Below are 24034 nucleotides of genomic sequence, written 5' to 3'. Positions count from 1 at the left end.
GATGGCATACAACGATGAAAGTTTCCGCCTATTTTTTTAACAAAACCTATAGTTTACGAGTGTACGGTACGGGATTAGAAACAGCTGTGGCTCAATGCAGAGTTGGAGCGTTGGTATAAATAACAGACTCCAGTATATGTCGGATTGAAGCAACTTGAACTAAAAGTACTTTAAATGTATATATTTTGTAACCATGGTGATACTTATTCTAACCTTTAGTCAGTATATTATACATTTTGTACATTAAATGAATGCGAACGTACGCGACATAAGATAATCACTTCCGGGCATGCGCAGAAGACCGAACCAACACTGCAGTGAGCTACATCGAAACCAAATTGGCACGGTGTTGGGGTAAATATCGACCCGTCCGGAAAAAACTGTAGCGAGTGCCTTTAATAGAATTCTACATCTAATTAAGGTAATATTAGAAAAGGAAAAGTTGAAATAGCAATCACAATGTAATTTTCTTCTTTTGTAGATTACAGAGGAAGCTAAGATGTGTCTCTACTGTAATGTGTCTGTAGAAGATCCACGTGACAATGAAGTATTTCTACCTACCCAAAACCAAGATAGCCTGTGTTCTTATATAGCTCCTTGCCGACATGATGGTACGTATAGCCGTTATTCCTTCACATAACGTGCATTTTGTTACGTCTTCTGTCATGACAGATTACCATTTTTAAATTGCCGTGATGGATGTCACAAGGTCTTTTGCTGATTGCATCGTTTACGATTATAAAAAAGCTATGTCGGTCCTTTGCTATACATATCTAATTTTTAATTTGTATCTGTATCTGTATCTGTAAGTTAATGATCACAAGTGAGTGAAACTTCACAAATGCCTTCTCCATGGTAATATTTACTAATAGAAGTTCAAAACCTTTGGCCTTCATTTTGATGAAATTGTCTTACACTTGTCCTTTTCACCTGAACAATGGTCAGGGTGAGCTGTGAGGATAGGGGCATCTATTATGTTTATTCAGATGGTTCCGCAACAGCTAAGAATTTAAGAAAAACTTCTTCCAATGAACCTCATGATGGATCTCCTCAAATCTTGTTCTGTAGCATCTTTGGAATGACATGTCTTTATTTTATTCACATTGTGCCGCTTATTTTGGTTCACCAGAGCTTAAAAGTAGAAAATATTTTAACAACTTTTTCTCATGATTGCTTAAACTATCTTCGTGCTAACCTTGGTCTGTGGCATCCTTAACTGGAATATTCTCAAGTTTATTCTACATTTCCGCTTAACTGCAGATATGGGCGGCTGAAATAAAAGAAAATCTTTAAACAACTTCTTACGGACTTGGTGAACTTGATCTGTAGCACCGTTGGTTGGTTAAACACCTCTAAAATACTCAATTTTTGGCCTTCACATAAAAATGGAACAAACTTTGAAATACTTTTAGTGAATTGCTTTAAAGACACTGGCCTGCAGATCGTACGGCAACAAAAAGAAGAGAACATTTTTAGATATCAGACTATTTGTTATAAAAACACATGAGAATTGGTTTTTACTATTACTTACACTGAAAATTGAAGTACCTTAATATTAAATATCTATAACGGTTGTGAAACACATATATTGGTAAACACAGTGAGAAAGATTTTATTACCGCGGCGGTATGGGTTCGATATCCAAAGTGGGCATCCATTTTTGTTGATTTTGTATTTTTAAGAAACAAAAACTCGTATTCTAATGTACATTACGACCAAACTTCAATTTTAAAGAAAAATAATTTTTAGCTAAAATCTGGAGGTCAGTATCTTTAAGGATATTAACCAAACCTATAATCAGACGCACTGTCAAAAGTTCAAAGTTTTCCTCATAAAAGTGTATAAGACCATTTTAGGCATCTTGTTGTACATTAGTTTTCTAAAAGTTTCTGTTAGCGATGGTCAGCGAGTATTTCAGAAAGAAATTACAGTTTTTGCTAAGGTAATACTAACTGAATGACACAGGTTTCATAACTAGTGCAGTCATTGTGATGAAATTATTCCCCTTCTGTACTTATTCATGTTTTCATATAGTTCTTGAACCGTCTGTCGGTCTGTCAGTCTGTCCACAATTTTCGTGTCCGGTCCATATCTTTGTCATCGATGGATGGATTTTCAAATAACTTGGCATGAATGTGTACCACAGTAAGACGACGTGTCGCGCGCAAGACCCAGGTCCGTAGCTCAAAGGTCAAAGTCACACTTGGACGTTAAAGGTCATTTTTCATGATAGTGCATTCGTGTCCGGTCCATATCTTTGTCATCCATGGATGGATTTTCAAATAACTTGGCATGAATGTGTACCACAGTAAGACGACGTGTCGCGCGCAAGACCCAGGTCCGTAGCTCAAAGGTCAAGGTCACACTTAGACGTTAAAGGTCATTTTTCATGATAGTGCATTCGTGTCCGGTCCATATCTTTGTCATCCATGGATGGATTTTCAAATAACTTGGCATGAATGTGTACCACAGTAAGACGACGTGTCGCGCGCAAGACCCAGGTCCGTAGCTCAAAGGTCAAGGTCACACTTAGACGTTAAAGGTCATTTTTCATGATAGTGCATTGATGGTCGTGTCCGGTCCATATCTTTGTCATTCATGCATGGATTTTAAAATTATTGGGCATGAATGTGTACCACAGTAAGACGACGTGTCGCGCGCAAGACCCAGGTCCGTATGTCAAAGGTCCTAAACTCTAACATCGGCCATAACTATTCATTCAAAGTGCCATCGGGGGCATGTGTCATCCTATGGAGACAGCTCTTGTTTCCGTTTGTCAGCGAGTTCTTTACCATAATAAATACTTTCAATAGTGTGACCTAGGTTTCATACTTTGTTGATGTCACTTCGATGCAGTTGTCCCACTTTTTCTACATTTTAAAGCATGGACCCCACAGACAACGACTAATAGAGAAAAATCATGCAAAAGTGGCGTATATAACCTACTACTCATTGACATAACACTTCATGCTGATGTCATTAATAACAACTTTCATTAATTATAACCCTCCTAGTTGCACTTTATCCATGCAATATGTCTACGTGAAATGATTTTTTGTTGATGTTTATACATTTAATTCATTATTGAAAACATTTCATCTTTAGAACTTGGGAAGCAAGTGAATTCATTCTTGAAGATAAAGGCACTGACGTTTAATGATGTACACATGCACGCGTTTTCCAATTGTGACACTGAGAACATTTCTGCAGATGCAAATTGTACGTCATACCCATTTCAGACATGCACGGAAAATACGGTACGAAAGCTCCACTGAAATAAATTTTAGTTGTTACTGTGTAGAGAAAAGTTATTTTACAAATGAAGTAAATTTTACAACGCATTTGCACAAACCACAAACCGAGTTTAGTTGGCACTGTAGACACAATTTTTATCAATATAATTTATGAAGTAAATGTGAAAAATATATATGGTCATGATTTACATTTTATACAAAGCAACGTTTAACAGTTACCGGTATGTCTATATGTGCACCGTTTAAGTATGTACACCACTTAAGTAAGGTTGACATGGTAATACTAAGGCCACACCAAATTGATGTCTTGTTCTTCGGATTTTTTTCAAAAATATTTGGGGCGAGCTAGCGAAAAAAAAATTAAAATATTTTTTTTTCAAATCATCAGTTATTGATGCGAGCGAAGAGCGATGAAATAAAAAAAAAAGTAATTATCGCTTGTGTCATGTTAAACACCAAATAAAGTGTATTTCCATCTATATTGTATGACAAGCCGAAACAATCTTAATTTTGGTTCAGCAAAAATGTGTACAAAATAACCTTATCAGCTGATGTTCAAACAACAGTTTCGGAGAAAATACTTCACTGAAATGGGATTTGGACGTAGTAAGTTAGGAGTCCGAAAATACATTTATTACTGGATATTTTATTGTGTTCCTCAGTGTAAAAGGCACATGTGGCAATTAGTGGCTGAATGTTTGTCCCATACATACTTTCAATGGGTCTTCTTTATTAGTATACTTAAGTGGACATGAGAATATTGCCAGGAGTTTCATGTTTGATAATTATCTTTTAAGTTAGGGTACCTGGTTAGAACTTTATTCAAACTAATTTTATTTGATCCTCGGAATATTGAGATAAGCTTTTCATATGCGCAATATCTCCACTCGGATAGGTTGCCCGACAGAAATATAAAACAATCATTAATGTGACCGTCAAATTATTTGGACTAGTTTGAATTTTTTATCACGTGTTTGCATTTGCAGGGGACATCAATCATTATACATTGAAAATGCAGTTTGTTTTAAACATAATTACTAACAATTGTGATATTACTTATTTTTTTTCTTCTCTGACCCCCAATACTTCAAAGGAAAAGACTCTCAATATTTCAAAGAAAAAAATGTTTCTTACAAGCTGATACTCGCTTTTGCTCTTCCATTTCGCCATTTCTTTGGTGTCTTTCCTTTTTATTAATTGTGATATTTCTGGCAGTCCCACATGAATTTGATCGTTGTCCAATTATAACATACAGACAACAAATCTCGTACATGTGATACGCCAGATTTTTCAACATCTGGACAGCGTTGTTAGTGAACGTCATTTTTCGTAGTTTTACTTGATTATTCCCAATGTTGAGCTTTAGCTGCTGTAATTTCTACTCAGCTTCAATTCATTTACAATACATGTTATCACTACCAACTTATTCCAAAGATTATTGTCTGTTAACTACATGAAGTATATTTTCATTCATGCAGGCTGCCAATTTTCATGCGTCTGCTCACTTTGATGAAACAAAACCACTACCATACAGTTAAACTTGTATTGACAGTAGCAAATATGGACGGTCGGCGGGTAAAATGAAAATAAAAGTACTGAAAATGACTTTTATTTTTATTTCGTTTTGTCAAAAAATTGGGTCTGCGCTCCCATAAACTAGAAAATTAAAAAATGCTGGCCTAAATTACAAGCTAGGTGCGTTTAAACTTCGGAATTTCCACCTTTTTTTCCGCAAAAAATACGCCAGGTGGGCGGTCAAAAAAAAATATTTTTTTTTTCATTTCCCGTCAAATTGGTGCGGGAAATCCGACGAACAGGTAATCATTTGGTGTGGCCTAACCCTAACCTTTAGTAAGTATTAATTATACATAATGACACCTAAATTAGACGGTGTACATACTTCAACAGTGTGCTTATAGACAATTTCAACGTTTAATAATTGACTTAAGACAAATATATATCCGACAAAATAAGAAAAGATACGGTGGTATGTTTAGGACATACGTTATTATTTTTTTAAGATTAAATTATCTCGTGCGCACAACATCTTATCTTGAGCGATCAACATCTTATCTCGTGCGCATGACATCTTATTTCGAGCGATCAACATATTATCTCGTGCGCACAACATCTTATCTTGAGCGATCAACATCTTATCTCGAGCGATCAACATATTACCTTGAGCGATCAACATCTTATCTCGAGCGAGCAACATCTTATTTTGAGCGATCAACATATTATCTTGAGCGATCAACATCTTATTTCGTGCGCACGACATCTTATCTCGAGCGATCAACATATCATCTTGAGCGATCAACATATTATTTTGAGCGATCAACATCTTATCTTGAGCGATCAACATATTAACCTGAGCGATCAACATCTTATCTCGAGCGAAAAACATATTATCTTGAGCGATCAACATCTTATCTCGAGCGATCAACATATTATCTTGAGCGATCAGCATCTTATCTCCAGCGATCAACATCTTATTTCGTGCGCACGACATCTTATCTTGAGCGATCAACATCTTATCTCGAGCGATCAACATATTATATTGAGCGATCAACATATTATCTCGAGCGATCAACATATTATCTTGAGCGATCAACATCTTATCTTGTGCGATCAGCATCTTATAACGAGCGCACGACATCTTATTTATATATATTAAGGCCCTTTGTGTGTGCATTTAGGTCATCAGTAAAACATACGGACAAGTTGTTAATTAGGGTCCCGCCTATTCCGATGTTATTTAAACTTACGACAAGTACATGTATAATTTATAACATCAATTGGGAAAGCAATGCATATAATTGGTCATCCTATCTTCAAAACAAAATGAGCATAACCAATGATGCATACTGCATGTTAGAACAGAAACAAATTTCAGTTCGACTGATAAATTCGAGCAGAAAAGTTGCATGTATGAATTAACGGACACAAGAAAAATTGTTTATATATGGGCGAAGTATGGAAGCCCTGGAGAGACAATTGATTTCCGTACTTCCCACTTCTGACTTAGTACAGCAACAAATTTCAGTTCGGCTGATAAATTCGCGCAAAAAAAATTGCATGTATGAATTAAGGGAAAACAAGGAAAATCGTTTAATATATGGGCGAAGTATGGAAGCCCTGGAGGGAAAATTGATTTCCGTACTTCCCACTTCTCACTTCCAACTTCTTGACTTCCTACTTCTAACTTCTTGACTTCCACCTTCTAACTTCCGCACTTCTGACTTCTAACTTCCACACTTCTGACTTCCAACTTCCTGACTTTCGACTTCTGATTTCAAACTTCCACACTTCTTACTTCCGACTTCTTGACTTCCTTCTTCTAACTTCCGCACTTCTGACTTCTAACTTCCGCACTTCTAACTTCCAGACTTTCGACTTCTGATTTCTAACTTCCACACTTCTTACTTCCGACTTCTTGACTTTTTATTTCCCTCTTCTAACTTCCGCACGTCTGACTGCTAACTTCCGCACTTCTGACTTCTAACTTCCTGCCTTTCGACTTCTGATTTTCAACTTCCACACTTCTTACTTTCGACTTCTTGACTTCTTACTTCCCTCTTCTAACTATCGCACTTATGAATTCTAACTTCCACACTTCTGACTTCTAACTTCCTGACTTCCGACTTCCAAGTTCCGCACATCTGACTGCCAACTTTCCTTTTTTGGAAGTCGGAAGGAGGAAGTGTCGAAGTTAGAAGTCGGAAGTATGAAGTCAGAAAGCTTGAAGTCAGAAGTGCGGAAGTTAGAAGTCGAAAGAGCGAAAGTTAGAAGAAGGAAGGAAGAAATCAAAAGTCGGAAGTAAGAAGTGTGGAAGTTGGAAATCAGAAATCGAAAGTCGGGAAGTTGGAAGTCAGAAGTGCGGAAGTTAGAAGTCACAAGTGTGGAAGTTAGAAGTAGGAAGTCAAGAAGTTGGAAGTGAGAAGTGCAAAAGTTAGAAGTCAGAAGTGGGAAGTACGGAACTCAATTGTCCCCCCCAGGGCTTCCATAGCGAAGCCTACATACTATTTTTTTGTCAATGACTTAAATTCATTTCTTAGCATCATCACTGATTTTTGCTGCCTTTTTTTATCAGTTTCCGTATTTAAATGTCTTACCCTGCAAACTTGTGAAACGGTTATAAGAATAGTCTAAGTAAAACCAAAAACTAATGATCTGAATTCACACAAAGTCCTTAATATATATTGATAAGATGACCGACAAAAGATGTTGATCGCTCGAGATAATATGTCGATCGCTCAAGATAATATGTTGATCGCTCGAAATAAGATGTCGATAAATCAAGATAATATGTTGATCGCTCAAGATAAGATGTTGATCGCTCAAGATAAGATGTCGTGCGCACGAGATAAGATGTTGATCGCTCAAGATAATATGTTGATCGCTCAAGATAATATTTTGATCGCTCGAGATAAGATATTGATCGCTCAAGATAATATGTTGATCGCTTGAGAAAAGATGTTGATCACTCAAAATAAATGTCGTGCGCACGAAATAAGATGTTGATCACTCAAAATAATATGTTGATCGCTCAAGATAAGATGTCGTGCACACGAGATAAGATGTTGATCGCTCAAGATAATATGTTGATCGCTCGAGATAAGATATTGATCGCTCAAGATAATATGTTGATCGCTCGAGATAAGATGTTCATCGCTCAAGATAAGATGTCGCGCGCACGAAATAAGATGTTGATCGCTCAAGATAATATGTTGATCGCTCAAGATAAGATGTCGTGCGCACGAGATAAGATGTTGATCGCTCGAGATAATATGTTGATCGCTCGAGATAAGATGTTGATCGCTTAAGATAATATGTTGATCGCTCGAGAAAAGATGTTGATCGCTCAAGATAAAATGTCATGCGCACGAAATAAGATGTTGATCGCTCAAAATAATATTTTGATCGCTCAAGATAAGATGTCGTGCGCACGAGATAAGATGTTGATCGCTCAAGATAAGATGTTGATCGCTCAAGATAGTATGTCGTGCGCACGAGATAAGATGTTGATCGCTCAAGATAATTTAATCCTAAAAAAATAATTGCATGTCCTAAACATACCACCGTAAAAAGATTAAGGACACATTTAATTATTGACTGCAGTTTTTACAAAGGCACGTTTTGCTGAAAACCAAGTTGATTCGATTTTACTTAATATACGAACATGTTTCTGGAGGAGTCCCGCATCTAGGTTTTCAATGGTGACTACGAACATTACTATCTTAGATACACATTTTTACAGACAAGTGACGGAAGGACGGAGTTATGTTGCAGTACTTCTGAGATTGTTTCGATCGATGAATGCGAAAATAGATGGTTTTTCTGGATCGTCTCTGGTGTATCTGTAACATGTAAGAATTTATTTTTATGTTAACATTCCTTTTTTCACTGTTATTTCATCTTCGATATAATCTACATGTTTTACAAGTTGTATGGTACTAAAGCGACTTGTTCACTAACATTTTTTCTCAAAGATCAATAACATATGGCTACTATGAAAGTCACTGTAATAGTGGTACATTACTGTGCAAGGTTTCCTAATAATAACCAAAAACCAAAAATATGGCCAAGAAGATAGTAAACCATAAAACCTTTTTTGAAAAGATGGACAGAATCAATATTATTCTGGTCATTTTACAATTATCTAACACTTATTTTCATTCACTGTGTATTTGTTTTTGTCATTGTCTTATATAAATTCTATGCCAAACATGGTGGTAAAACTTGAACATATTGAAAAATATAACTCCAACCGGTGGTGAATAGCTTTAACACTATAAGCCAATGCAGTTTAACTTTAAAAACTTGTGAAAATAAAATGATGGAAATACTGGATAAAAATGTACATGTACAGAGTGTTTGTTGAAATTTGTGGGGAAAAAACTCAGATACTGAACGGTATCGATCTTACGAACTCCACGTTTCAAGCTATTGACGATGACCACTGAGCTATCGTGTCTTGCGTATATACGTATACACGCTATAAAAATAAACTATTTTAATTGCTGGTTACTTTCCGTATACAAAACGGAATGTACCGAAAATCAACCGAAGATTAAAATATTCTATGCACCGCCCATTTAATCAATATGCATTTGACAGTTCAATAAAATAGGACAATACCCGTTGTCGCCTGTGCACGTGTAGCTCGTGCTGTCATTGATGTCATACAAATCCATATTGCGCCCATAAAACATTAAATGTTTTTATACGTCGCAGTTGACTATAAACTAATATACAATAATTTTTTCAAAATTTCATTACCTTTATTAATCCCCCGCCACAAATGGTGGGGGGGGGGGGGGGGTATAGGAATGGTCTCCGTCCGTCCGTCCTTCCGTCTGTTCGTCCGTAACATTTCGTGTCCGCTCTGTATCTCCTAAGCCCCTTGAAGCATAATCATGAAACTTGGGTCAAATGATCACCTCATCAAGTCCAAGACGATATGCAGAACCCATGAGTCCGCCATGTCGGCTCAAGGTTAAGGTCACAATTCGAGGTCAAAGGTTTGAGCCTTCCATTTCGTGTCTGCTATGTGTCTCCTAAACCCTTCGGAGGATAATCTTGAAACTAAGGTCAATTGATCACCTCATCAAAACGATGTGCAGAATTTATGAGTCAGCCATGTCGGCTCAAGATCAAGGTCAAATGTTTGAGTCTTCCATTTCGTGTCCGCTCTGTATCTCCTAAACTCCTTGAAGGATAATTATGAAACAAGGGTCAAATGATTACCTCATTAGGACGATGTGCAGAGCTCATGAGTCAGTCATGTCGGCTCAAGGTCAAGATCACAACTCGAGGTTAAAGGTTTAAACCTTCAATTTTGGGTCCGCTCTATTTCTCCTAAACCCCTAGAAGGATAATCATGAAACTTTGGTCAAATGATTACCTTATCAAGACGATGCGCAGAACTTATGAGTCAGCCATGTCGGCTTAAGGTCTAAGGCAAGGTCAAATGTTTGAGCCTTCCATTTTGTTTCCGCTATGTATCTCCTTATTCCCTTGAAGGATTTTCATGAAACTTGGGTCAAATGATCACCTCATCAAGACAATATGCAGAACTTATGAGTGAGCAATGTTGGCTCAAGGTAAAGGTCACAACTCTGGGTCAAATGTTTGAGCATTCCATTTTATGTCCGCTCTGTATCTCCTACACCCCTTAAAGGAATTTCAAGAAAATTTGGTCATTGATCACCTCATCAAGACAATGTGCAGAACTCACGAGTCAGCCATGTCAGCTTAAGGTCAAGGTCACAACTCGGGGTCAAATGTTTGAGCCTTCTATTTTGTATCCCCTAAACCCCTTGAAAGATTTTCATGAAACTTGGGTCAATTAATCACGTCATCAAGACGATGTGCAGAACTCTTGAGTCAGCATGTTGGCTCAAGGTCAAGGTCACAGCTCAAGGTCAAAGGTTTGAGTCTTCCATTTTATGTCTGCTCTGTATCTCCTTAACCCCTTGAAGGAATTTAATACGACTTGGCTGTATTTTTCCCGTTATCAAGACAATGTGCAGAATTCAACTTTCACCCCTGCCAGCTTAAGGTCAAGGGCACAACTTGACTGTTAAATGATTCCATCCAATACCATAAACCCTTTCACTATCCATAACAATGGCGGGGGATATAGCAGTCTTTGAGACTGCCTTGTTAATTTAAAGGTATATTTATTAAAATCAGTTTCTCAAAAGTATAACCGTTTCTCAAGTCTTTAATTGAAAAGCTGTTAAGTGGCAATATCAAATACCATCCATTTGTTTCGTTAATGGAGAGTCACCCTGATTATACTGGACAGCCTTCGGCTCTAGGATTCTACGTTTGGCACCAATGGAAAGATTTGAAAAATGTGGATCTCCACAAGTTTCCATACTGGGGAAAATCACAATTGTGATGACATTTCGCGAATAGAATTTTTTACATGTTGCCATTAAGGTGGTATCACGTTTTGAATTTCCGGTGAATTCAAAGAAAACAAAGAATATTCAGTTCTTTTCAAAAATCGTTATGTTTCAACCAAATAGTTTCCTTTTCCCAACAAAAAGGAACAATTCTTATATCTTAAAGTTTGGTACCTTTATTACAGACAATAAACTAAAGCAAAAGAAATTCTTACGTGACTTCAGTGAGCTCATCAAAGCAATTTCGAGCACAAAAATTGGTGTGGAATATGAAGTAAATTACACTACAATGTTCTGTCAAGATACAAAAGCAATGCTTATGCAGAACGGAGAGATATAAACTAATGACAAATTTTGACAGGTGTATGATGACTCATGACCTAATTAAAAATGTGCAGTTATTTCGACCTTCCAGTTTGATTTTCTTAAAATGGCTTTTTTATATTGTAGCGTGCTACTCGTAAATTAAAACAATAAAAGACTATCTTGTTTCCTTACTGTCGTTTTTTTAACTATCCAAATCATAAAAGAATTGCTATTGTTTCAGTCATTTGTCAGTAATTTAGAGAAACTCACAGTGTTGCAATCATAAAAACACATCCCTTGTTTTCACATAGAATTGAGGATTTATCTAATGAGCACATGTATTGGAAACACAATTTTAATATCAATTGTGTATTGCAATAATGCTAAAATGTCTCAGCCGTGACGTGTCCTTAATTCATAAATTGAATTTCGTTTCCGCAGGCCGAATCCAAGTTTTATTGTTGGCTGATCTCTGCCATTTCGCGTTTTCTCCTCGCGACCCTGCCGAGCGAAAAGACGAGGATTAAGATAGTTTAAATGGCGGGGGTCGGGGTGAAAACACGCTATTTAGCGGGTGGGGGGGGGAGCTGACATGTGCAGAACCCATGAGTCAGCCATGCCGGCTCAAGGTCAAGGTCACAACTCAAGGTCAAAGGTTTGAGCCTTCCATTTTGTGTCCGCTCTATATCTCTTAAACCCCTTGAAGGAATTTTATAAAACTTGGGTCAAATGATCACCCCATCAAGACGATTTGCAGAACCCATGAGTCAGTCATGCCGACTCAAGGTGAAGGTCACAACTAAGGGTCAAAGGTTTGAACCTTCCATTTTGTGTCCGCTCTATATCTCCTAAACCCCCTTGAAGGATTTTCATCAAACTTGGGTCAAACGATCACCTCATCAAGGCGATGTGCAGAACTTATGAGTCAGCCATGTCGGCTCAAGGTCAAGGTCACAGCTGAAGGTCAAAGGTTTGAGCCTTCCATTTCGTGTCCGCTCTATATCTCCTAAACCCCTTGAAGGAATTTTATAAAACTTGGGTCAAACGATAACCTCATCAGAACGATGTGCAGAAATTATGAGTCAACCATGCCAGCTCAAGGTCAAGGTCACAACTAAGGGTCGAAGGTTTGAGCCTTCCATTTGGTGTCCACTCTGTATCTCCTTAACCCCTTGAAGGATTTTCATCAAATGATCACCTCATCAAGAACTCATGAGTCAGCCATGTCAACTCAAGGTCAAGGTCACAACTGAAGGTCAAAGGTTTCAGCTCTGTATCTCCTAAACCCCTTGAAGGATTTTCATGAAACTTTGATCAAATGATCACCTCATCAAGACGTTGTGCAGAATTCATGAGTCAGCCATGTCAGTTCAAAGTCAAGGTTACAGCTACAATCAAAGGTTTTACCCTTTCACTATCCATAGCAGCGGCGGGGGATTTAGCTGTCTTTCAGACTGCCTTGTTTGCATATAAAAACTTTCGTTTTTATGTACATAGATAATTAATCGGCTCATACTTGATTTTGCAAACAAGCAAGCTTAGGCATGTCGGTCACTTGAAGAAACTGTTTCGGACAAACCTTGGTAACGGTTTTGCAAGAAATTCAGAACGATTTCTGTGTAGTTTGCCGTTATGGAAAACGAATGTAGATCAGAATTTCACATATCGATAGTCTGTTCACTATTCAACTTATTTTTGACATTTTTCTTTGTTGAAAACTCGTGTGTTATACATGCAACAGAAGTTTAATGTACCAGTAAACGAATGAATTTCGGTTACCAACAGGTCGTTAACGTTTTGCACTGAACGTTTTTGAAAATTCATACCCGAACATGTTGAAATCTGTTTATCTACATCTGTTCACAACTTAATTGCCAGTGGGGAATTTTCAATTGAAATACTGGCGCCTTTCCTCTTTGCGCAAACATTTTACATCTGGACAGTCAAAGTTGACAAGTTTTAGTTCTTGTTTCATATCCGAATGTTGCCTTACACACCAATGAATCGGGAGAACTTTGTCTGAAACAGAGATAGCCTTACATATCAAAATTCGCCTACACTGGGTTGTGGGAGTGAGAGATGGGCAACATACTTAAATGTATACTAGTATGTAGCACAAATTAAAGCATACCAAAAGTTCCTTCTAGGGCACATCTATATAAATATAAAATGACCATCTTGTAAAATTTTGGTTGCAATGTCTGTTTTATACTGCCAAAAATATCAGGTAAGTATTTACGCTAGTTATTTAACATAAATTGTTAAACCCAACAGCAAATTAAATCTGTTACCTCTTTCAGTAGAGCAAATACGGCAATAAGACATTGACCCGGTCAATCTATTATGATTCAATGTGTGAACTGTTGCACATAATTAGAGGGTCACAATGGGGTTTGTTTTCACATATTAACCATGCATTTGAAGGTAACGACAATATTTGGCTGTTTACATTTAAATTTGCTGATATATGTCTATCTGTGAATGTACATATGTTATGTTCAGGTGGAAATAAAAGAATCAATTTATCATCCTCGGGTTTAATATTGTGTAATCCATGGAGTCGCCTCAATTGAGAAAGAATAGTTTAACGTCAGAGGTTATTTCTAAGGTCACGGAGTTTAATTGGCCAGCTTGTAATTACAACAGCTTTCGACATCAGTAGCTCAGTCAAGTGTGACTTATTGAATCAAGATATTCCTTCTCAAGAGAAGGAATAATAACTATAAAGCATATAAGTAATAAAGAGGTATATAGCTTGAAAATGTGTGGAAATCTATACAACGGGTGAATGCTTTCAAATAATATTTAATATTGATTTTTTTTTAAGATTTAGATTGGAATGAAAAAAGAAATAAAAATGTAAAGAAATATTTCATTATATTAAACGGAAGTATTTATATGGTACTAATGAAACACTATACACCACTGAAAGTTAATCCCATTGTTGTTCAGTACAAAGCTGGACAGCATATCAACCTAATCTCTTGCAATCATATTAATGCAGTATTTACCGATATCATAATAGAATGGGTTTGCATTCTGGAAATGTACGATTGTTAATACCTTTTTTTTTATATCTATCAATAGCAATGATCTTACTTTAAACATAATTTCGTGTGGCAATTGGTCTGCTGATGCGTCAAGTGTGGTGTGCTGTGTGTTGTGTGCTTGTCACCTTCCGCTTTCAGCCTTCACCGCTGGCAAGCCTTCTGGTGAAAAAGGAGCCCTGCCAGTACATAGCCTCTCTGTAGACAAGCCCTTTTGCAGTGCCTCCTAGTTGGCGTCACACGGTAACTGAGCATCTTGCGGCCTCAGGCAGAACTGCAGGGGACTCGTAGGAGGTCTGCCCCCCAGACATGTGGCATGCCAGGCCCACCGGTGTGTGGACACGCCCCGATGCCTATGAACAGACCCCCAGCTATGGGACAAATAGCTTCTGTGTTCCCAGGATAGGGTTTTAACTTGGAACTAAGGGTGAGGTAACCCCGAAAGAAACCTAGAGAGTTGAAGACAGAGGTGCTGGGCCATTGGCACTCTCTTAACGAACCACAGCACCATGCAATATCGCTATGTCTACATAGCCATTCGGTATTCAACAACGTGTAGCTGAATCTCTGAGGTCCCTCCAGGGGCATTCAGTGCCGGGCTCTGAGCCTCGACCACCCACAGCTACTGGGGGTCCCTCCTTCAATCCACAACATGCAAAGAGAAGAAAGAGGAACATACCAAGGAGAAGAACAAATCCGCATCAACCTTTCAGGCTAATGCATTGGAATGCGGAGGATGTCTTCAACAAGAAAGCTGAACTTGAGCATATCCTCCATGAGAAAGACATCAATGTCTGTTGCATTCAGGAAACTCACCTACAGCCAGAGAAATCCTTCAAAGTCAGGGGTTACCAGTGTTTCCGCTGTGACAGAATTGGCAGACGAAAAGGAGGCATCATGACATTGGTCAGGAACAACAGCGCTGTCCAGACCAACATACATATGGATGACTCCGAGTTCCAAGTTCTGAGCCTCAGAAAGAACGAATTCAGTTTGAAACTTGTAAACATATACTCTCCAAGTGACAAAGCTCTGTCCTTTGACAAAGTTACAACTTATGAAACCAGGTTCATTATTGTAGGAGACTTTAACAGTCACTCACAAAGCTGGGGATATGGCCATTCCAAGGGGAGCAAGAAAGGACTATAAGCCATACTGGAGTGATGAGTGGGAGAATCTACAGGCAAAGTTATCAGAGGCCAGGGAGGAAGCAGAAAACAATCCCTCACAAGAAAATAACCTCTTTCTACAGCAAGCCAAGGCCAAATTCCCCAGGCACAAACGGGAAGCACAGAGAACCTAGAGCGAGCTGGCCAAAAGCTGTGGAGATTGACGAGACAGCTGAACAATGAAGAAACAGGAAGAGGCTCAGTAACTTTGGAAGAGAATGGTGAACTGTTGAAGGGTTAACAAGCGGCAAACACTTTTGCGTCTAACTACAAAGATGTTTCCAACATCCCCATCAACAGGGAACGGCAAAGGGAATCCCGAAGAGAAAAAAGGGAAACGCAGACAAGCCAAGTGACACCAGAATGCATGAAGCAGGGTCTTAAACTGCATGAGCTACAGACAGCTCTTAGGCAGTTGAAGACAAAGAAGTCTCCTGGACCAGATGGAGTCACAAATGAAATGCTGACCCATCTAGGCACTGAAGCAATTTGCAAACTCCTGAAAACTACAGCTGGACACAAAGACTGCTTCCACAGATATGGAAAGAGGCACTCATGATCCCCATCCACAAGAAAGGGAAGGATCCAGAGAAGGCTGCAAGCTACCGTCCAATCAGTCTAACCAGCTGTATTGGAAAGACCATGGAGAGGATTGTGAATGCACGCCTGAAGTGGTACATAGAGACTAACAACCTATTTGCAACGCAACAAGCTGGCTTCAGACAATTCCGCTCCACTGAGGACCAAACCACTTATCTATCGCAAGAGATAGAGGACGCCTTCCAAGAGCAGAAAGTCGTGCTTACAGCATGGATTGATCTGCAGAGGGCGTTTGACAAAGTGTAGACTGATGGACTCCTCGTCAAGCTGATGAGGACTGGAGTAGGAGGTCACATGCTGAGGTGGATTAAGTCATACCTCCACAACAGGAGAGCAAGAGTCAGTTTAGAACATGCTACCAGTAGGAAGTTCCTGGTGCGTCATGGTGTCCCACAAGGCGGAGTCTTATCCCCTACACTTTTCTTGCTTTTCATCAATGATCTGGTGTCTGAACTACCGAAAGGAGTTAAGGCTGCTCTCTGCGCTGACGATCTGGTGTTATGGTGTAAGGAAGAACATACCACTACAGCCACATACAAGATGCAAGAAGCTTGGGCTGAAGATTGGTATGTATCGATCAATACAGAGAAATCGTCCACCACACTATTCTCCCTGTCGCCAAAGCAGAGGGCGGGTAAAATCAAGATGGGAAATACTTCGCTGATTGAAGCAGACGAGGCAAAATACCTTGGAGTGACCTTTGACAAACGGCTAACCTGGAAGCCCCACATTAGTCAAGCAGAAGGGAAGGCCCGTAGAAAGCTTGCAATGATGCGCAAACTTGCTGGAACAACGTGGGGAGCAAATGAGCAAATACTCAAGACAGTATATCAGGGAACAGTGAGACCCCATTTAGAGAATAGCTGAACTGCCTGGTCCACTACTGCCAAAACTAACCAACAGGCTTTTGACAAGGTTCAGAACAAAGCATTGCGGATCATGACAGGTGCTACAAAGTCTACACCAATCTCCTTCATGGAGAAGCTAACAGGCACACAGCCGTTACAAGACAGAAGACATGCAAAGGTTCTGCTTCAAGCAGAGAAGTTCAGGTCTTTTCAAGACCATCCCATAAAAGCCAAGCTAAATGGCTACACAAAGAATCGGCTCAAACGTAGCAGCTTCGTACATGAGGCAAAGAAACTCAACCGAGAATTCAAAACTGAGCTGAGCATACCAACGACTCCCCTAGGTAGTGAAGACATCATAAACCCACTAGCGAATGATCTGTCCTCAGTGACTGTGAGACTTGCTGTTCCTCGTCTTGACCGCGGGAAGCAAAAGTGAAGGCATTCGGAAGAGCCTCACACTTGCTATGATCAATGAAGACTATCCTCCGGAATTATGGACTCATGTCTATACAGACGGATCAGCCACATGCGCCGTCAAAGATTGAGGAGCAGGAGTTTTCATTCAATACCCATCTGGCAAGAGAGAAACACTACATGCAGCCACAGGAAAACACTGCAGCAACTACAAGGCAGAGACTGAAGCACTAATGAAGGCCGTCTCAATGGTTGAAGACTCGGCAGAAGAAAGCTCCTCAGTTGTCTTTTTCACAGCTGCTCTGTCTGTCATGGAAGCTCTGATCAACAATAAAGCTCCGCAGCTAGCCAGGAGAATGCAGAGCCTGAGTATAACCTGCAGGACTTGCAGACAATGAAGAGGCAGACAAACTGGCTAAGCTAGGAGCTCAGTCAGAACAACCAACAGAACCTGTGAGTTACTTCTTGAAAGTCACCATCATCAAGGCACTAACGAGACCAAGGATGGAGGAAGATGCTTTTCATCTCCTTGATCGGTCTGAACAAGTGATGATGGTCAGGCTCCGCTCAGGGCACAACAAGCTCAATGCTCACATGTACAAGAGATACAGACTGACATCTTCGCCAACTTGTCCATGTGGTGAAAAAGATCAGACTGCGGAGCATATACTTCAGAGATGTAAAAGGCACGACCAGGAGCGAGCTGCGACTTGGCCGATAGATATCTCAATCCACCAGAAACTGTATGGAGGCATTGAGGATCTTCGGCAAACCACAAGTTTCATCGAGGCTACTGGTCTGACTGTAGATGCGAACGACAAGAAGAAGAAGAAGACATAATTTCGTTTTTAAATTAGTGGGACAACCGATGAAAAAATATCTTGTATTGCACTTTATTATATAAAAGTGAAGTAATTTTATGTACAGTCAAAAAAACCCCAACAAATTTGATCTCCAAGTATGACCTTCACCTTGAGCTAGAGGTCTTGGTCTGACATGTGACAAATCACTTTGTTGTGGCGACCGTTTGTGATAAGTAACTTGAATACCCATCGGCGTAAAGTGAAGTTATTGACCGGACAAAAAAACTACCTATTACCTTTGACTACTAAATGTGACTTTGACGTTTTAGACAGGGGCCTTGGGGATTGTTTTGCAGTTAACACGTTATTTCTTTATGGGATACATTGTTACGAAGTAATTTTGAGATTTATTGATGAATGGTAGAGTTATGGACCGGTCATGGAACTGACGCACTTAACTGCGACTTTACAGTACTTGACCGATCTATCAAGGGGTTAACCTTTACAACATTTCTGTTCTTTTACAAAATTATTTATGACAGTCGATTCAGAACTTCCACATTGATCGGAGTGTATTCCTTTAGGTATCCCATAGTGCACTTCGATTTGGCGGTTGTCTTTGTCGTCTGATTTTTCTGGCCTACATTTTAACCAAGGACAACTGAAAAACGTTAACGACCTGTTGATTACCGAAATGGACACGTTTATTGATACATGAAATGTTTGTTATTTTTTAATGAAACATGGACAAATTTTCAATAAAGAACATCACCAAAATTATCCATATTCTTATATCTTTTAAACTTTTCTTTTTCTTTTTTTTTTGGTTTAACGCCGTTTTTCAACAGTATTTCAGTCATGTAACGGCGGGCAGTTAGCCTAACCAGTGTTCCTGGATTCTGTACCAGTACAAATCTGTTCTCCGCAAGTAACTGCCGACTTCCCCACATGAATTATCAGAGGTGGAGGACGAATGATGTCAGACACAATGTCTTTTATCAAATCGTCACGGAGAACATACGCCCCGCCCGGGGATCGAACCAGCGACCCTGCGATCCGTAGACCAACGCTCTCCCTACTGAGCTAAGCGGGCGGGCTTATCTTTTAAACTATAGAGAGAAATCCGTGACATAGGAAATGGGTTGACATGAAATCCGTGATATTTAAGAAAATGGCATCAGGTGTACTTTTCTATTTTCATATTTTGTTCAATGATAGTCACTTATTTGAAGCCGAATAACATTATATTGCCAAAAATAAGTCTGATAGTGAACATGCGTATCTATAAATGAAAATACCAACCTATTTTCGTTTTAATGACGGCAAATGAAACAGAAATTGTCGTGAAAGCTTTGACACTGCTCACAAAACCGTTACCATGGCTCGTCCTATATTCCTAAGCAAGAGCAAGCCATTTGAAATATATTCTGTCGTGCGAAAAGAATGTAACGTTGAACGTCTGTCTGACAGCCGATAACATTACATAATCACCGGTCCAGAGTTTGTGTCATAAGACCGGTCTATATTCAGTGCGTATACTTGGCTAGTAAAATAAGAATTTGAAGTTAAAACTGAATTTTAATTTCTGACATCATGAAATAAAACACTTGTTGACGGCTTGCCGGCTAAAAGTCAAAACTATTGCCTTCGGTCCGAGCAAAATCAATTGTCGAAACCAATAGGGAAACGTTTTGACCATTGACCAGCAAGCCACTGAAGAAGTGTATATAATTGTTCACTGTCACATAAAGATAGAATAGTTGTAAGCATTTGACTTATACAATATTTACTTACTCTCTTTTCAGTATACGTTTGTGGCATTGTGATGTGTTGCCTTTCTGCCGAAATACGGAGAAAAATTATATTAAGGAGAATGTGGCAACGTATGATCAATGAAACGGAAACAGCATCTTACAGATAAACTAATACTTACACTACTTAAAGCCTTATATTCAGGGTTGTGGTGGAAATCAAATGAAACATCTTCTTTAAATATGTACTGTAATACATATGAAAATAATTGTGCATGTTGCTTTGTTTGTACAGGAGAGAAAATAGTCCAGCCTCTGAAACTGCATTTGTGAGAAGTAAATGAATCTAATAAATGTAATTGTCGTTCTGAGGACGATCCTATTCCAGACATGCACAAAGGTAGAAAAGTAGAAAAATCATCGAACGGCATGACAGTCGGTCTCATTTTGAGATAATTTGATCCAAAAATTATATAACCTACTTAGATATGTTGAAACATGGTCGCTAGGATGTGGTCACTTTTCTCTATTGTTACGAGACATGTGCAATGAAGAAACGCCAGCAACAAACTTTTAACAAACGAATTTGTAGAGGAACTATTTTATTTTCAAATTATTAAAAGGATGCTTAATTGATGCTTTTATAAAATCATCAGCACATCATCAAAGGAAAATTGTGTTCATGAAATGTAGGATATTTCCATTAATTATGTCTCTCACACCTACCCCCTCTGGGGGATACATATAGTTTTTGTCATGTCCGTCCGTCCGTCACATTTCATTTCTTCTGATCAATAACTAGAGAACCTTTTGCCCTAGAACATTCACACTTCATAAGATGGTAGGGCTTATTGAGTAGACGACTCCTATTGTTTTTGGGGTCACTCCATAAATGTTAATGTCACAGGGGCCTGAACATGGAAAACCATTTCCGATCAATAACTTAAGAATTATTTGACCCAGAATGTTGAAACTTCATAGGATGACAGGACATACAGAGTATATGACCCCTATTGTTTTTTTGGTCACTCCATTTAAAGTCAAGGTCACAGGGGCCATCTGCCTGTCACACTTCATTTTCGATCAATAACTTGAGAACCATTTAACCTTGAACCTTCAAACTTTATTGGTTGATAGGACTTACAGAGTAGATGACCCCTAATATTTTTGGGGTTACTGGGTCAAAGGTAAAGGCACTGGGGCCCGAACATGGAAATCCGTTTCTGATCAACAACTTGAGAACCACTTGACCTAGAATGTTGAAACTTCATAGGGTGACTGGACTTGCAGAGGAGATGACCCCTATAGATTTTTGGTCACTGTATTGAAGGTCAAGGTCACAGGGTCCAGAACATGGAAACCCATTTCCGATCAATAACTTGAGAACCATTTAACCCAGAACCTTCAAACTTTTTAGGGTGATAGGACATACAGAGTAGATGACCCCTATTGTTTTTGGGGTCACTCCATTAAAGGTCAAGGTCACAAGGGCCATCTGCCTGTCACACTTCATTTTCGATCATTAACTTGAGAACCTTCAAATTGTATTGGGTGATAGGATTTACAGAGTAGATGAGCCCTAATATCTTTGGGGTTACTCGATCAAAGGTTAAGGGCACTTGGTCCTGAACATTGAAAACCGTTTCTGATAAATAACTTAAGAACCACTTGACCCAGAATGTTGAAACTTCATAGGATGATTGGAAATTTAGAGTAGATGACCCCTATTGATTTTTAGGTCCCTTGCTCTAAGTTCAAGGTCAAAGGGACCAGAAATTGGAAAACCGTTTCTGATCAATAACCTGAAAACTATTTGACCTAGAATGTTCATAGGGTCGTAGGACTTACAGAGTAGATGACCCCTATTGACTTTAGGGTCATTCGATCAAAGGTCAAGGACACAGGGGCCAGAACATAGAAAACATTTCCAATCCATAACTTAAGAACCATTACATCCAGAATGTTGAAACGTCTTGGGATGATTGGACATGCCAAGCAGATGATCTGTATTGCAGCTAACCATCGGTGTCTCTTGGACTTTTGCTCCTGTCCCCTACTGGTTTCTTACCTATTACTACTATGCATTGGGGGAGACATTCGCTTTTCTGCAAAAGCATCTTCTAGCTGTTCATTAGTTAACATCTAAAGCACATTGATTGACTTACCTTCAGTCAAATGACAAATATTTGCAACTGGTATAATTTGGCTAAATTTCTAAAACAATGTGAGTGTATAATAAAAATGATTGTTGCTTTGCTTTTTTTGTCTTCAATTTTTTTCTGGACCATTCATGTAATTCAGTTTTGAAAATTTCCATTTTCTTTTTCTCAGAGTGTCCTGTAGAAGAAAAATATTTTTGAATGTTTCTCGCACCACTTTAGTCTATCGTACTTTCCTGAACAAATTATATTCTAAATCTAAAAAAAGTCGTAACAAAGACAAGCTTAGCTTTTTAAAAAAAGCTAGTATGCAGCCCGTTGTCGATTTAATTTCGTGAAAGTAGTTATTTTAACATATTTTAAACTTTTAAGAAGTTCGTTCAAATGTAATGATTTGCTTGATTTTACCAGAAATATTTATCGACGTTCATCGATGCTCCCCTTAACATGTATAATCAGCACGACAATAGTATATCGAATCCCATATCTGATACAAAATAACTATTTTTTACACTAATTAATTTAGGTTAATCCTGAAACAAATTCTACCAGTTAGACATCAGTCTCCACATCTCATTCATGCGAGATTACGAGTTTGGGAAGAGCTTACTTAGTATTCTATCCACATATTGCTGAGCATATTAAGGGAGCAACTGGTACCATTTTTCACATCCTTGGTACGCGACCGGGGATCGAATCCACGACCTTCCGCATCGGGGGCGGACGCTCTACCATTAGACAAAATTACTTCACTGAAAAAGGAATCGTGTATCGTAAGAGCTCAGTGGTAGGGTGTTCGCCTCCGGATCGAGAGCACCGGTGTTTGAGCCCCACAGAGACAGAGCTAGGCAGAGTATCTGGTCCAGCGAAGAAACTTTATTCCTGAAAGATAGATCTTCAGGTGACGATAAAGCATTGCAGCTGGTCAGACGCAGGGAATTTATTCTTGAGAAAGTGTCTTCATATTAATAAAGCACAGCTGCTGGTCCGATGCAAAGACTTTATTCCTTTTTATCAAGTTTCTTTTCTACACAACCAAGATTTTCTTTCATACAAAATTCCTATCGTATTATCGTACCGGCGATCCGAAATAATTACTACACAGATGTGTTTATTATGACTTTTCTTTTTATGACCAAAAGCGGATTTTACAGGTTCTGAACTTTAATACCTCTTTTGCGAAAAAAAACCACACAAAAGTAATTTTAGTAGCATGAAAAGATGTCTGTATGTGAACGTCTAAACTAGCCAACCCCTCTCGCGCAAAATGAGCCAAAATTTACAATTTGTCGCTACGAGACAAATAATGTAAAATACGTCCGTTTTTATCATTTCTGGCGTAATTCAACGTATTCCATCAGTAAAAATGAAATCAAGTCATAATCGCATCATTTTGCGAAAATAAAATGCCCCACCCCCTATTTGCCTATTTCATGGGGTCCCCACCCTCCAAGCATCCCGCTGATTGATGGAATGCAGAGCTGATTGGCTAAATATGCGTGACGTGGGTTAAGAATAATGAAAACGGTGTTTTTACGGTGCTAAAACACTGTTAATGGTGGTAGAATGTTAATAAATCGTCAGATATTGACTTTCAAACCTTGATGTGTCCTCACCGTAATATTTTTGAGCTGCTTTGCCGTCATTTAGCGTTTTAAGTCCACAGAAAGTTTAAAATATCAATCTAGAGGTTCTAAACTACCTAACACTGCGCAAAATCAAGAGATTTTCCGAAATTTAATTTTGGCCGAATTCACTTATGATTTT

The 24034-nt window shown here is 38.8% G+C and overlaps 1 protein-coding gene across 1 annotated transcript; it reads left to right on the top strand.

Annotated features, from left to right (window-relative positions):
- The first annotated feature begins 453 nt into the window (after nucleotides 1-453).
- On the top strand, nucleotides 454-22367 carry LOC123546760 (uncharacterized). The gene is made up of 4 exons (XM_053524555.1): nucleotides 454-611; nucleotides 3106-3257; nucleotides 8512-8620; nucleotides 20163-22367. The coding sequence occupies exons 1-4, from the start codon at nucleotides 500-502 to the stop codon at nucleotides 20276-20278; spliced, it is 489 nt and encodes a 162-aa protein (XP_053380530.1). The 5' UTR covers nucleotides 454-499; the 3' UTR covers nucleotides 20279-22367.
- Nucleotides 22368-24034: the final 1667 nt, after the last annotated feature.

Source organism: Mercenaria mercenaria, chromosome 15, assembly GCF_021730395.1.
Source record: "Mercenaria mercenaria strain notata chromosome 15, MADL_Memer_1, whole genome shotgun sequence".
Classification (NCBI taxonomy): Eukaryota; Metazoa; Mollusca; class Bivalvia; order Venerida; family Veneridae; genus Mercenaria; species Mercenaria mercenaria.
Note: the sequence above shows the minus strand (reverse complement) of the source record. Positions and strands in the feature narration are given on the sequence as shown.

Excerpts from the sequence above, each read along its gene's own strand:
- LOC123546760 (XM_053524555.1), top strand. The coding sequence starts at position 500 with ATGTGTCTCTACTGTAATGTGTCTGTAGAAGATCCACGTGACAATGAA. Across the intron at positions 612-3,105 it reads AGCTCCTTGCCGACATGATG|AACTTGGGAAGCAAGTGAAT; the intron begins GTACGTATAGCC and ends TTTCATCTTTAG. Across the intron at positions 8,621-20,162 it reads CTCTGGTGTATCTGTAACAT|TATACGTTTGTGGCATTGTG; the intron begins GTAAGAATTTAT and ends CTCTCTTTTCAG.